Source organism: Dermacentor silvarum, chromosome 8 (genome assembly GCF_013339745.2).
Source record: "Dermacentor silvarum isolate Dsil-2018 chromosome 8, BIME_Dsil_1.4, whole genome shotgun sequence".
Classification (NCBI taxonomy): domain Eukaryota; kingdom Metazoa; phylum Arthropoda; class Arachnida; order Ixodida; family Ixodidae; genus Dermacentor; species Dermacentor silvarum.
In genome coordinates, this window is record NC_051161.1 from 80,971,692 (window position 1) to 80,985,009 (window position 13,318).

A 13,318-nucleotide genomic window follows, 5' to 3' on the forward strand; every position below is an offset into this window, starting at 1 on the left:
AACGTAAGGTGGCTTTTGTCAAAAGAGCGAGGAGCTCGACGACGGCAAGAGGCGGCCAAGACACTTGAACAACGTAAAGCTTCGTTGACTTCGACAATATTGGTTTCTACAACATATATATTTTACATGTATGTTGTTTTACTCATATTTGAGCAGGAAATATAAATATTTCCAGCTGCGCTATATAGCTATTCATAATTGCGCCATTTTATTCTGTTATTCTCAAGTAAGCAGTCGATATTTTTCATTCTTCCGCTCCCTGGGTACAGCTGGGAATTGTATTAACAAGCACTTCACTAATTTCTAAACACTTTATGCTCAACTTTGCCACACCTTTATGCTCTACATGTCTGTAATGTCGTGCCCCAAGTGGGGCTCAGGTTAGACTAAAACTTTGTTTCCCACACTAAAGCCGCATTTTTCCGCCCCCACACCCCAAACTTAACAGACCGCAGGCGCTAACCCTACGCTTATTACAAACAGACACATACCCAAACCCCGCCAAACTCCACGTTCTCTATCCTGACGCGTACCCCAGCGACATGTGCCCCCCGTGCGGATGCACGGCGACACTCGCACACATGCTCTGGGAGTGTAGACACGCTAATCCCGACTCTACCTCGGACGAGTGGGAGAAGTCCCTCAGAAGCTCGCTTCTCGCCGACCAGCAATGGGCCTTCCCGCAGGCCCACGAAGCGGCCGCCAGGTATTCACTGTCGGTCCCTACGTGGGAGACGCCCACTACGCCCTAATGCGCGTCCTGCAGGACCCAAATAAAGTTTGTCCAGTCCAGTCCACACTAAAGCATGGTTCATGTTATCGCAAATAAAGATGTGAGTAAGTCACCATATATGAAAGAAAAGCGATGCAGCAAGAAAAAAAGGAGGGAAAACAACATCCTTTCATAAAGGAGAACGGTTCGGCATTTACGCTTGGAGCTCGCTTGAATAGACCGCGCGGTACATATTCAGTGAGCACTCGGAATTCTTGGTTTGCATGCGCGTACAAAAATAATATTTCATTTTCTATTGTTTGTTCATAACCATCCTGGGAGGTTTTTGTTTCCGTGTGCTTTTTTTACGTAGGGAAATTGTACCAAACAAAAGAAGAGGAACAGAAAAGGCTTCTTATTTTTTCAAGCAATCTTGAGTTGATCAAGGAGCATAACCAGAAATACAACGAAGGAAATGTCAGCTTTAAGCTGGCTATGAATCGCTTCGGAGATATGGTAAGAGAGTAAAATAAAAGGAACGAAAGTTTCACCGTTTTTGTTGTGACAGCAAATGTCTTCATTTCTCGATACGTTTGTTGTTGACTGAATTTTGTGCATAGACGCATGGAGAGCGTCTTTAGCTAGCAAACCACATAGCTTTACAAAACCTTAACAGGAACATTGCTTGTTGCTAACGTCTAATACTCCTGCCTTGTGTAAGACACGAATAAACTTAGAGAGGTCAACACCATAACGTCCTTTGTAAAGCTAGAAAGTATATTAGGCAACTACCCATTACAAAAAAATGTCATTGAAGTTGGATAGGGCTAAGCGAAACCCTGAAATGTCACCTTCTCTTGCTGCCTTTTTTAACACGCTAATTGCTGCAGTCATCCTCACGATACAAGATCGGTTGGACTCAAGGAGGATTAAAAATTTTTTTTAATCCTCGTTGGTTGGGCTGCAGTCACTGTTAAATAAAACGTGAGGAATATTGCCACGCGCGCCTGCACTGCTGGTGCGTATGTTCACTAATTCAACGTTGCAGTTATCTCAGTCATAAAAAACATGAAAAAAAGTGTTTCTTTATAACTACAACCTTTTATTATTCAATGTTGACTATGGGGGCATAGTCTGGGCCGGTGAGTCCTCCTAAAAAACATTTGTTAGGCTTAGAATGCACCAGAAGTTCAGGCTCAGAGGAACGCTGAGAACCACACCAGTAAATCTAGTCAACCGGTGCTCCACGAATGTGTATAGCTGTTCTGATCAACAGCTTGTTGCATCCCACATGGTCCAGATATTCAATAACCATACCGTCTACGTTTTGTTACTTAGTAGCGAATTTACCTCTATATTTCTGTTCTTTGTGGTGATATTGGGGTTACGTAACTTCAGGGATAAAGATATGCACCAGAAGCAACACCATAGTTACCGAACCTGCTGAAATGTACAAAATTTATTGTTCTAATTGAAATGGTAACTGTAATTCCAGGTGAGCTCCTACTTACTAATTTGCAATAAATAGTGCTGCATTTGTAAGATAATGTTTAGTTCTACTCATTGTAGGAGGCAGATTTCTATTGGGTCTCACAGTTTTATTTTACGAGATTGCTGAAATTTTCTGATTAAAAATAAGCACTCAACACACAGAATGTGACTTCAAAACTCTGCACCAACACTGATAACACTTTTGTAAATTGTGGATCTTAGAACGTTTAAAGTAGACAAATTCTTTGTGAGTAATATAACATACACAAGTTTTTCTGCTCTAATTATTCCAATAGATGCAGTGTACATGCTGTCAATTCTTATTGCAAAGTTACAATATTGCCTACTACACTGTTGTGCAAGCTTGCCATTTTTTTACAATTTTTTCAGGAAACAACCGCATAATAATGAAATCTGCTCTCTATAATTGTTACATTTTAGCTTTCTCAACGTGCTCAAATTTTGACGCTTAGCAATACAATTTCCCATAACCAACTGTTTAGACAGGAGTGCCTGTGGCAAAGCTTCCCCTAAAAAATGTTACCCTAGGTTTACTTCTGTTCTTAAGCAACGATTTTGTCATCGTGCTTCAATAAGAGATAACATTTTATGCCGCAGCTGAGGGTCCGAGCTCTCCCAAGCGGTAACATTCTCAGCTGGAAGAAGATCCGGCTTAGAAGGGTTGGCTTGTCCAGAAGAACCGATCCATCTGAATGCCAGTGACTTGCCTGATGAAGTGGATTGGAGAAAACAGGGCGCTGTGACGCCAGCTGCCCGACCAAGGATCGTGTCTTTCTTCTTATGCATTCAGTGCAGTAAGTAGCTGGAAAGGACAGTGGTTGACAAATAAAGGCTAAATTTCATCAACTGGAGAATTAAAGTGAGAATGGGTTAGCAGCTGACCGCTTCTTTCATCAACACCAACAAAGTAACCAAAGGTTTAAAAAAAACAGGGATAAGGTGATTGCAAATGGCTCTATTTTATATTGAGACAAATAGACACATTTTAGGGAACTGTGTTGGGGACACCTGCCGAACGAGACAATATAAAGCGAGTCACCTGGGCTGGTGTCAATGCTGCGACTACAGAACATGTCGAGCTACAGAACACGTGAATGGCTGAGGATCTTATGCATACTCCGCATGTCAGAGATAAACGCGACGTAGCGATCAAACACTTTTCTGTTGTTGTCAGTGCTATACCTGCGATACCTTGGTGGTGCAGGCTGGGCATCCTCTCTACGCCCTTCTCACATACTGTTGTCAGTGCTACCCGCACGTACAAAACAAAATGCATAACTAACACTAACGGCAAAGTTGAAACGACGCAGTAGGAGTTGAAACTCCTTATGAAAATTGTACAACGACTGTCACATTCTCATTAACAAACGTATGCCGTGCAAATGTAAGATGTGTGCCCCAGATTGACTAAAATTCTAAATTATAGCAGACATTTATACAAATCCACAAAAAGAGTTAACATTGATTCTCTGACCATACTTTTTTTCAGTCACCTGGATGTCTCGTTATGATCCATCAAATTGTTCCTGCAATTGCTTTTGTGTGCTGGTGCTGTATTTCTTTCCTTCAAGCATTGAGCGAGCTCACGTCAGTTAAATGATGAATCACACCTCTATCTCACTATTCACTGATGGTGGTTGACGGCCGCTACATGTTAGATTGCACGTCGTTGCTTTTATTTTATTTTATTCACTGAGCGATGACTGGAGCACCTCTGATTAAGTGAAAAATAAATGGTTTACATAAAACTTCATTATGTGACTCAAATTTAGAATTTGACGTGTCGCTCGTGTATATTAGCCCTCTCTGCGATTCAATATTACTTTTGGTTGGAATAATACCCTCAACTCATTGTCAAGCCTATTAGTCGCTATATAAGAGCAAGAACACGTAGAAACAGACGTGGGTGTTAAACAGACGCCTGTGGCTGAATGGTGTGAGAAGAATAGACGACGTTTCCATGTATGTATTGTAGCCTTCTCGACGACGTCGTGGTTTAGGCATGTTTCAGGCATTAAACGCGTACGTTCAATTCTTGCAGGTTGGAGCCCTCGAAAGTCAACAGTTCCTTAAAACTGGCAAACTCATTCAACTCAGCGCTCAAAATATTGTGGACTGTGGTGCCATGTTTCACAACAGGAACTGCGACGGAGGTTTTATGGATTCTACTTATGGATACATTAAAGTGAACGGTGGTATTGATAGCGAAGAAAGCTACCCATATGTGGGAACAGTAAGTCGTCTTTGCAGGCGCTCTGCCCTTTTTTTTCGCCGTTCACAAGACGGGAGTGCAACTAACGTGGGAAAGAAACCTAGGCTTTAATTACAGCGGGGTTACACTAGGCTAACTGGTTGTCTGTGTGAAGCTTGCGTTCTTAAGTATATGTGCAGTAGCCGTTACATGTTACACTGCCGCTTTCCTAAATCTGACACTGATGTCAGTGGCACAAACGGTTGTTCTGCAAGACCCTGTTGTACACTTGCAATATCTTTCTCCATTTCGAGCTTCCAGCAACAGTCCAAAAAACTAAGTTAAAATATATCGTATTACGAAATGGGGCAACGGCCGCTTCTATGGGTAAGTGTGTTACAACCATCTGATCGGACACTGTTGAAAGCGAGAACACTATTCACGTATACAACCAACACGGTGGTCTTAGTGGTTACGGCATCCTGCTGCTGCGCACGTGGTCACGGGTTGGATACACTGTGAAGGCGTCCACATTTCGATGTTGACGAAATACAGGAACGATCGTGTGCCTAGACTTTAGGAGCATATTAAAGAACTCTTGGCTGCCTAATTTATCCAGAGCGCCCAACGATGGTGTTGCTCATAACGCACTGTGGAGCACCCAACAATCCTAATCTTTATAGACATCGGGGAGTGCATATAAACCAATACCTTGAAGTATAGACACACACACAAATTATATATATATATATATATATATATATATATATATATATATATATATATATACACGTTGTTCTGCACACCAGGGGCGCCACGGAGGAATGCCGCTCGCGTATGCGAAACAGTATAAAAGCGTCGTTTGTCAAATAATGGCACTGTCGCCTGCTTCAGTAACCGCGACGTTTATGGAAAAGGTCAATGTGTCAAAATATTCTCTACTGTACAGTAGTCGACGCTACCGCTTGTTTGACAGTCTGTGAAATACAAAATGGTGGCTAGCCGGGCTTGTTGGTACGAACACATACTTCAGCAAACAGCGCAAAAATGGGACACAGAAATCGAGCACAAAATGCGTGTGCTCCTTTCCTGGGTCCCGTTTTTGCGCTGTTTTCTAAAGTACTGTGAAATACTTTGCACGATTTTACATATCTAGCCTCTAATCATAGAACCTTCCTGTAAGGGTGATGCGACGATGTTTATTATTTCACACAACAGTAATTTCCTTTTAATGTATTCATTCAACGACGCATAACATTCGACTAGATCATGGATACCCAAACGTTCTGGCCTTGGGGAACCACACCGGCCTTCCCAGAGTGCCACGCAACCCCCCCCCCCCTCCTCCACACACACACACGCACTTCTTTTCCCACTGATATGCTTAGCCAGCAATGAGTCTTGAACTCTGTTGCCGCGATGACTACCCGATGGTTCCGCCGTTATCGCGAAGACTACCAAAGTGCGCACGTGGTGTGTTAATCGTCAGATACAAACTCTAATGTAAAGATCCGCCAAAGGAAGCGCTGGGTCGGATTCCTTTTGACCACTTGCGGAACTCTAAAGTGCCATTCGCGGAACCCCTACGTTCATCAGGAGCAAGTTGAGAATCCCTGGATTTGACGTCTTATACCGCCACAGGCAATGGGGTTAGCCTGATCTCAAAGAATGTGAGTGCTTCTTTATTGTAATAGAGGCGGTCACAAGAAGCCGCGCTATAAGCATATGTAACACCAATAAAAGATGTAAACCGTTCTTTACTCGCTTCAACAAAGTGATAAAATACTATTGCAAAAAGAGAACAGAGATTCCGGATCTTCTCGCGTGAAAAAGACAAAGCTCTCATTGGCGGCTACTCATTCCTTCTATCGCTATACTTGTGTTCATTTCCTGTGGCCAAAATAACGAGACTACACCCTCTAAAGGTTTTCTCCTCTTGATTGCCTTGCAGAAATCAGACTGTGCATTCGATCCGACGGGAGTGGCTGCTACAGTGTCCAGCTTTGTCGACATTAATTCTGCAACAGAGATGGCACTTAAGACTAAGGTGGCTCTAGTCGGTCCCGTATGTGCATTTATCGACAACAGGATGCCTACGTTCACCTTCTACTCCGAAGGCAAGTTATCGCTTCGATTGCAGAGGTGGCACAATGGGAATGTCAGAGAGGCATGACTCAAATCTGCATTCTGTACTTGCTCTTTGCCTCGGCATGCTTCCATGGAATCTTCCATCTGCGCCCTTTCAGCCCAGCAGACGTTCGTGCACGGCTTTCAAGCACCATACAAGCCGTATCGGTAGCTGTCAGAACAATGAGAGCTTAAATTGAAATCGCTGGCACAGTAATTTATGGTCGTCGTTGGAAAGAACCTCTATATTTCTGGACCAAATAATCTCCTCGCACTCTCTTTCCTCCCCCATCTCTCAACATTTATTTAGCGCTTTAGGGGTGTCTTAGTAAACCTAACCATGCTTTGTGACAGCTTTTTGTAATCGTGCTAGACTCTGATTGCCAGTCGACCGCATACATATATACGACAGGCTCATAATTTGGCGTAGTTGAACTTTTATCAATCGAGGTTCACAATCGAGTCTAGCTGTCGCAGATGCATGCTCATGAAGAGAGCAGAGATCAAGTCGTAGTGGAAAATAACAGTGACGCTCCACTGCGCGTGAGAATGGCCAACGAGTGCCATAAGTAAGCACCATGCGAATGCGCTTGTGTACGCCATCTGTGACGTGCAAGCCGTGCATCTGGAACTTTTCAGCCAACCTCACATCACGCTTTGAGAAGGCCACATATCACTGACCACATATTTCTGGGGCCGTATTCTGTAAGGATTCTTACCCTTCCATTCTATTCATTTCTTATGACCCGTCCGAATGAGTGGCCGATACTGGCGGCAACTAAGACTTGGCGTTATGCCAGTCAATGTCGAAGAGAAGAAAGAACGGAAACTGGAGAGTGAATCCTTACATAATACACCCCCTGGTCACCTTTATCAGAACCACTCAATGCATTAGGGCGGGAATGAAGCGCCCTTTGTGTGTAGTCACAAGGTTCGTTATTGAGCACATTGAAGTTGGAAGCGCCTTCCGAGGCCAATGTGGGCAGGCCGTGAAGTGCTTGTTATCTTTAAAACAAGCTTTCTTCAGCGAAAAATACGACTCAATACAGGCATAGACAGGGAAGCGCGGAAAAACACGAACGAAGAAGGGACTCGTAAGCAGAACTGCGCCCCTCCTGTTTACGTCTCCTATCTCCGTCCGTTTTTTTTTTGTGTTGCCCTGTTTATATTTAAGAAACGAACCAACTAGCCCAAGTCAATTATTTGTTGCAATAAGGGCAGCTCTAGCACGGAAGAAGTGCTGTAGGAAGCACCCCGTAGATGATCCCGGCTGCCACGTAAGAGGTAGTGCGTGGTCTTTATTTTGATATATCGATTGTAATGGCAAATGAAGTTCGGTATGATACCAAACTTCACATGGTACTATGAAAGATGTATTCCAAGTGCGTGATATGTAGCCTATCTCAAAATAGTAAGGTTGCACAGAAGTGAGGTTTGGTATACCATACGCATATCGTTGCAAATTAAGGAATGGAAAAAGTTTCCTTGGAGCTTCGCGGTCACAACACGTCCGCCATATCCTGGAGCCCTAAAGTTGACAATTTTGTAACCATTTGGGCTTTTGACAAGTTGATTAGTTAAACAGTGTGATCTGCTTGGTCCTTGCCTAATGGATCTCGTATGTTTGCTATGAATTGGCTGCCCATAGCAAGTTTGTCTGAAAAGCAAAGTTAATCAGAGAAGAGGCAGAAGCTTGAAATTTATCACAAATACATCCTCAATATGGCGAAGTACGCATTCTCACCGATCAATGCAAGGCAGAAGCAATAGTTTGCCTACGAGTGGTACGGTGATTCTCATTAATTATTGTGTCCACCTCCTTTTCCTTTCAGGAGTGTACCACGATTCTGGGTGCTCCAAAGACACTATGTACCAGGGTGTGCTGATTGTTGGCTATGGAGCCACTGAAAAGGGCGAGAAATACTGGATTGTGAGGAATTCGTAAGTTGTAGCCTAGAAGTATTACAGCATTAATAATTCCACCATATTTACCCATCGCAAAGTAATTTTATATTCACAGTTAGCGAAAAGAAGTGTTAGTGCTTCCAGCTGTTCTCTTATTTATAATGGATGGTCCAAGCGGAGGACATCATACCAGTCGCCCTAGATCACCTAAAGTATGTTTCCTATTTTACACCTTCTGGCTTCAAACATTTTGCGGCAATGAAAACGGCATTGCGTAGAGGATATTTTCCTTCCGGCGATGCCGTCATGCAGCCCTGTGCATCAGGGGATAGACACCTCTACCCTTACAAACATCGCGTCCATGCTGTTATGCCTGAACAATTAACCAAACGGTCAAACTCAGCAGCCAGCGCTCATATTAGAGAGCATTAGAATTTGGGGATCAAGCGGCTTGGGGACCCAAGAGAATTGCGGGCCGCAAGTGTGCATGCGCAGTATGCAAACCAGTATTGCGTTCTTGCGTTCGCGTTAACCCAAGACCCAAAAATCGAAAACTAGCGTGGGCCTCCAAGCCGTCTTGGGTCATCCTCGCGGGTGACAAGAAATCGCGAGATAACCAGGAGAGCCGTACGAGCCGCAGCCATCCAAAGCCGTTGTCTCTTAGGTGGTAAGCATGGCTGCTCCGAGAGATACGTACGCGTGCGCGCACTACACAGAAGAAGATGACATCCGTATATTGCGTGAAGCGCTCGCAACAAGCCCTTTCATGACGTTAAGCTGTGGTCACAAGTTGGGAAAAATCTGGCAGAGGGTACGAAGAAAACATTCTCGCTGCGGTCAATACGCAACCTTTGCGAGACGTATACTGCCGCCGGCCTTGTCGTCGGTAAATCGCTTCTGGCAACAGTAGAAATAGATCTTCGATGTCAGCCCAACTCAAATCAGCGTACAGCAGATGATAGCAGAGCACACTTGCTGTCCGACCGTTTTTCTCCATGTTAAACAGTTGAACTTGCCGTTTTGAAGTGAATCACCAAAAAAACATTTACGAGCACTTGGCTGCGATTGGCTTTGCTTGACTTAAAATAGTTTACTTAATTCGTAGTGCTAGCAAAGCGATTACGTTTGTGACATTTTATTGTTCGCTCTTTTTGCTCAAAAATGCCTTCTGTTCGTTTTCACTTGCAAGAAAAGCTTTTCTTCTTTGTTGCTTTCAAGCTCCTTTTTTTTTATTTTCGCCACTGCGGCGTCACGAGCGCTCGACCCAAAGCAGTCTGCGTTTGACTCAATTCTCAAACTCTGCTGCTCCTCTAAACCCAAGAGCAACTAACGCAACGTGGCTTAAGGGCCTATAGTCTTGGGTCACCAATTCTAAAACTGTCTATTGATCAGTTCACCGGTGAGTTTGGGATAGCGGCGTGCTTCAGCGAACCGTGTCCTCCCTCAGCTTGAGGTAGCCAAGCAGGCACTTTCCTGGATGCCAGTCATGCCTTCTCATTTTTATAGCGAATCTATATACCTCTATACCAACGGTTCTTTCGCGTGCCCAGCAAAAAAAAAACTGATTAGGTCCCTATTGTCAAAAAAGAAAAAGCACAAAGGAAGCATCAAAATCACATGACAGATGATAAGCTCCCTGTTATCAGCAATTGAAGGCAGAAAACCGCATACCTTTGTTGTCATAGCTTCGCCACGCAAAAATCGGTCTAGCCGCACAACCGAGTGCTTGTTTTCCAAGAAAAAAAAAACCCTGCCCTGTCTCGATCGGGCGCACAGAGTGAGCGGCGTTGATAAATGTGTGTCGTGCTTCGACGTGACGTGGCATAAACATATCATTTGTTCCGCTTGTGGAATGAACCCCGAACGGACAAGGCAAGAAAAAAAAAAGACAGAAACTCGGGCTTGAGTAAATGTTGACCATCGAACTGTGTCATGAGGAAGGAAAATAGCAAAATGTCACGTTCTTATATTCATTCGCGATCAGTATCTTACTGGCGAGAGTTGCTGGCGCGTACCTTGTGGCCACTGGTAATGCCAAGCCCGTCCCGGAACCGCTATAGATATATGCAGATTTCGTATCTTGATCGATCATTTGGGAGTGCTGAAATAGTGGCGCTATTAAAGCCGCTTTTTTGTATACTGTATATTCTTTTCTTTAACATTATTTGGTGAATCTCAACAGCTTCGCTATAATCCACCTTCGCAGCGTGAATTAGACCTACATTTTTTTCTTTCTTACGCGATGGGTGGTTGAAAGCGGCTGGAACCAGTAGCTTTTCCATGAAACGGGGATGCACGATTTCTCTCGTTGTTTGCGACAGATTGTGCAATCACATGACAATTCTATTTGAAACGTACTTTTTTTACGATGTAAGGCCTGTCTATGCTTGTTTGAGTTAAATACGCTTGCGAGGGTAGTTCACAGGACGTCGCGCTGCTGACGTCCTGAGACCATCTTAATTTCATCACTCTCATTTATTTCAGATGGGGCACCAACTGGGGTCAAGAAGGCTACATCCTCATTAGAAGGGATGCACATAATGAATGTGGGATCGCCAGCTTCATTACGTATCCTGTTATTTAATGAGCCGTTCTAGTTTACTTGAGTATTCTAAACGGAGCGCAAACAACACAAATACAGGTTCTTGAAAATTTGCTCCAATCGCTTGTAGTGGTTCCAAATCCGCGTAACAGGCAAGCAACTAGAAATATCTGATTTGTCATTCTTATGCAATAAAGTATTTACAAAACCATTTTATCCTATCGCACTTTCTGCATGCTATCTGAATTGACGTGCATCTGTCAATAATTATTTAGCAGCAATGAGTCATAAGTTCCGTGTGTAAGTGAAACTACGCCATTAACAAAACTGTATAATTGGATAATTTCGCGCAATACTCTTCTAAACAACTGCTGTAACGTGGTCCCACCTGCAAGTTTAAATTTCTGTCATCATCGTAGCGTCACCCGCCCCAGCCTGACGCCCGCTGTATTCCCGGTCTCAGTATGCTGTTTTGTGGAAGCAAAATGTAAATACAGTTGTCTACTCAAATTTCTGGTTACGGTTAAAAACCAAAGTTTAAATAATTACACGCGCCGCTATTAAGAACAGAATTTTCATAGATGATAACGATATTTCCTCTCGTCCCTCTATTCCTGTTACAAGCACGAGGTACCCCAACAGCACGTGACGATAACGTCCTCGCACAAAGCAGCTGTATGACTGCACGTCTGAGTACCTGACGCATCTGGCTGGGAATGCTCGCGGAACATATCTCGCTTTCCCGATAACACTCGTTGTAGGCACTTCTGTCTAATGCTGACGAGAGGCGACTGCACACTCAGAGATTATATAATTGCACAAGTGACCATTGTTGGCGCTGTTTTTTCACTGTTATCGGACTTCGGTAAGCAGTTCCTGCAATTCCGTCCCTTTTTGTCGTCATTCGACGATGTCAGTCATTGGCGCTCAGTGACTTGCGTGCAAGAGCATCAGCTTGACAAGTCGTACGTGCTAAGTTAAGGATGGTCTGGGACACTGCTGTGATATTGTATGTAGGGTTATAGCTTTAAAATGCACTAAAATATTTGGGTGACTTACACTGCAATCTTTATGTTAGGCTTTTGTTTCTTCTGGCACAAAAGAAACCGGAATTCCAAAGCGCTAATCTTTCTGTGCCAGGGCCGGTGCAAGGACACAAGCTGCCAATTTGTTGAATATGGTGTACCCATAACCATAGAGTAAAAATAGCAAAGAGAAATTGCATTCTTCTCACTCAGCGCGCTCTATAGTTTCTGTTGAAGCTAAAGCTAGGAAGGCAAATGCATCATGCAGGAATTACATGCGCGAACAAAGCGATACTTCACCAAAAAGAATGATCATTGGTTGTTTGGTTTTGGAGCTTCGGGAAAAATATTATCAGTAAAAAAGATGGTGCAGATTTAATTCACTGTGGAAATCGATGTTTTGAGAAGCAATTTGTGGGTAGCTGGGTATCCAGCGTTTTTTGGGCCTTCGCAAAGCGATGCCAGCTGGACCAAAGTGTTTGCACAACTCGACTAGCGTGCGTTTGGGTCACGAGCATACGTGTTTGTGTCACGACAACGGAAGGGTGATGACCACGTTGAGGATGATCGTGCGGCGGCAATGGCGTGGTTTCTACGCCGGACTTTTGATGTGAGCTTACGACACGGCGATTGTAGAATTATGCACAGGCATTATATGAGCGTAAGCGAAAGAAACACGCGTTGTGACCTCATCAGCCGCTACACGTTATGCAATCGTACGAGCCTATGCCTAGGTCATTTGGTGGATGCTAAAAGGATGACGGCATTTGTACTCTGGCGACGGAATGTTCAAGCATGACCAACTTCGGCGATCAAAGGGCTGGAAGGCTCTTGCGCGCATGACAGACGAAAGAATTCGTGGGGCCGCAACATTCACATGGCGACGGATTACCAGCGAAGCTGTTTAGGCTGCATACATGGGCCGCATGCATACTGAAACCATATATTCTTTTTTTTTTTCATAAGGCACCACACTACGCCGACAAAAGTGCCGCCGCGGTCACCGCACGTCCCATACATCTGCCGCAACCGTTGCTGCAGCCACGCCGGCACCTCCGACGCGCGTGACGTTAGAACCACAAAAGCGCAGGCCACGTGCACAGGCGCCGTCACCACACGCTTTCGCCCTCTCATTTTTCGTCAAACAGAATTAAACACAAATAAAGCGCATGAAGGCCAACGTGCCACACAAAGTGCACTTCATTATATATAGTGTTTCTCTTACAATGCCGAATTGATATGGTTCTATTTTGACCGAACATATTAAACTTTTTTTTGGAGTACGCGTAATGCTTGAAGCGTGT

General features: G+C 44.1%; 1 protein-coding gene across 1 annotated transcript in view; it reads left to right on the forward strand.

The window, feature by feature from the left end:
• Positions 1–11,153, forward strand: part of LOC119462229 (cathepsin L-like) — a 42,043-nt gene extending 30,890 nt beyond the window's left edge. The window contains exons 10-14 of the mRNA XM_049672902.1: positions 1,086–1,228; positions 4,266–4,457; positions 6,367–6,532; positions 8,375–8,483; positions 10,932–11,153. Coding sequence (XP_049528859.1) covers positions 1,086–1,228; positions 4,266–4,457; positions 6,367–6,532; positions 8,375–8,483; positions 10,932–11,031 — 710 coding nt within the window. The 3' untranslated portion in view covers positions 11,032–11,153. The remainder of the gene's footprint in view (positions 1–1,085; positions 1,229–4,265; positions 4,458–6,366; positions 6,533–8,374; positions 8,484–10,931) is intronic.
• The last annotated feature ends 2,165 nt before the right edge of the window (positions 11,154–13,318 follow it).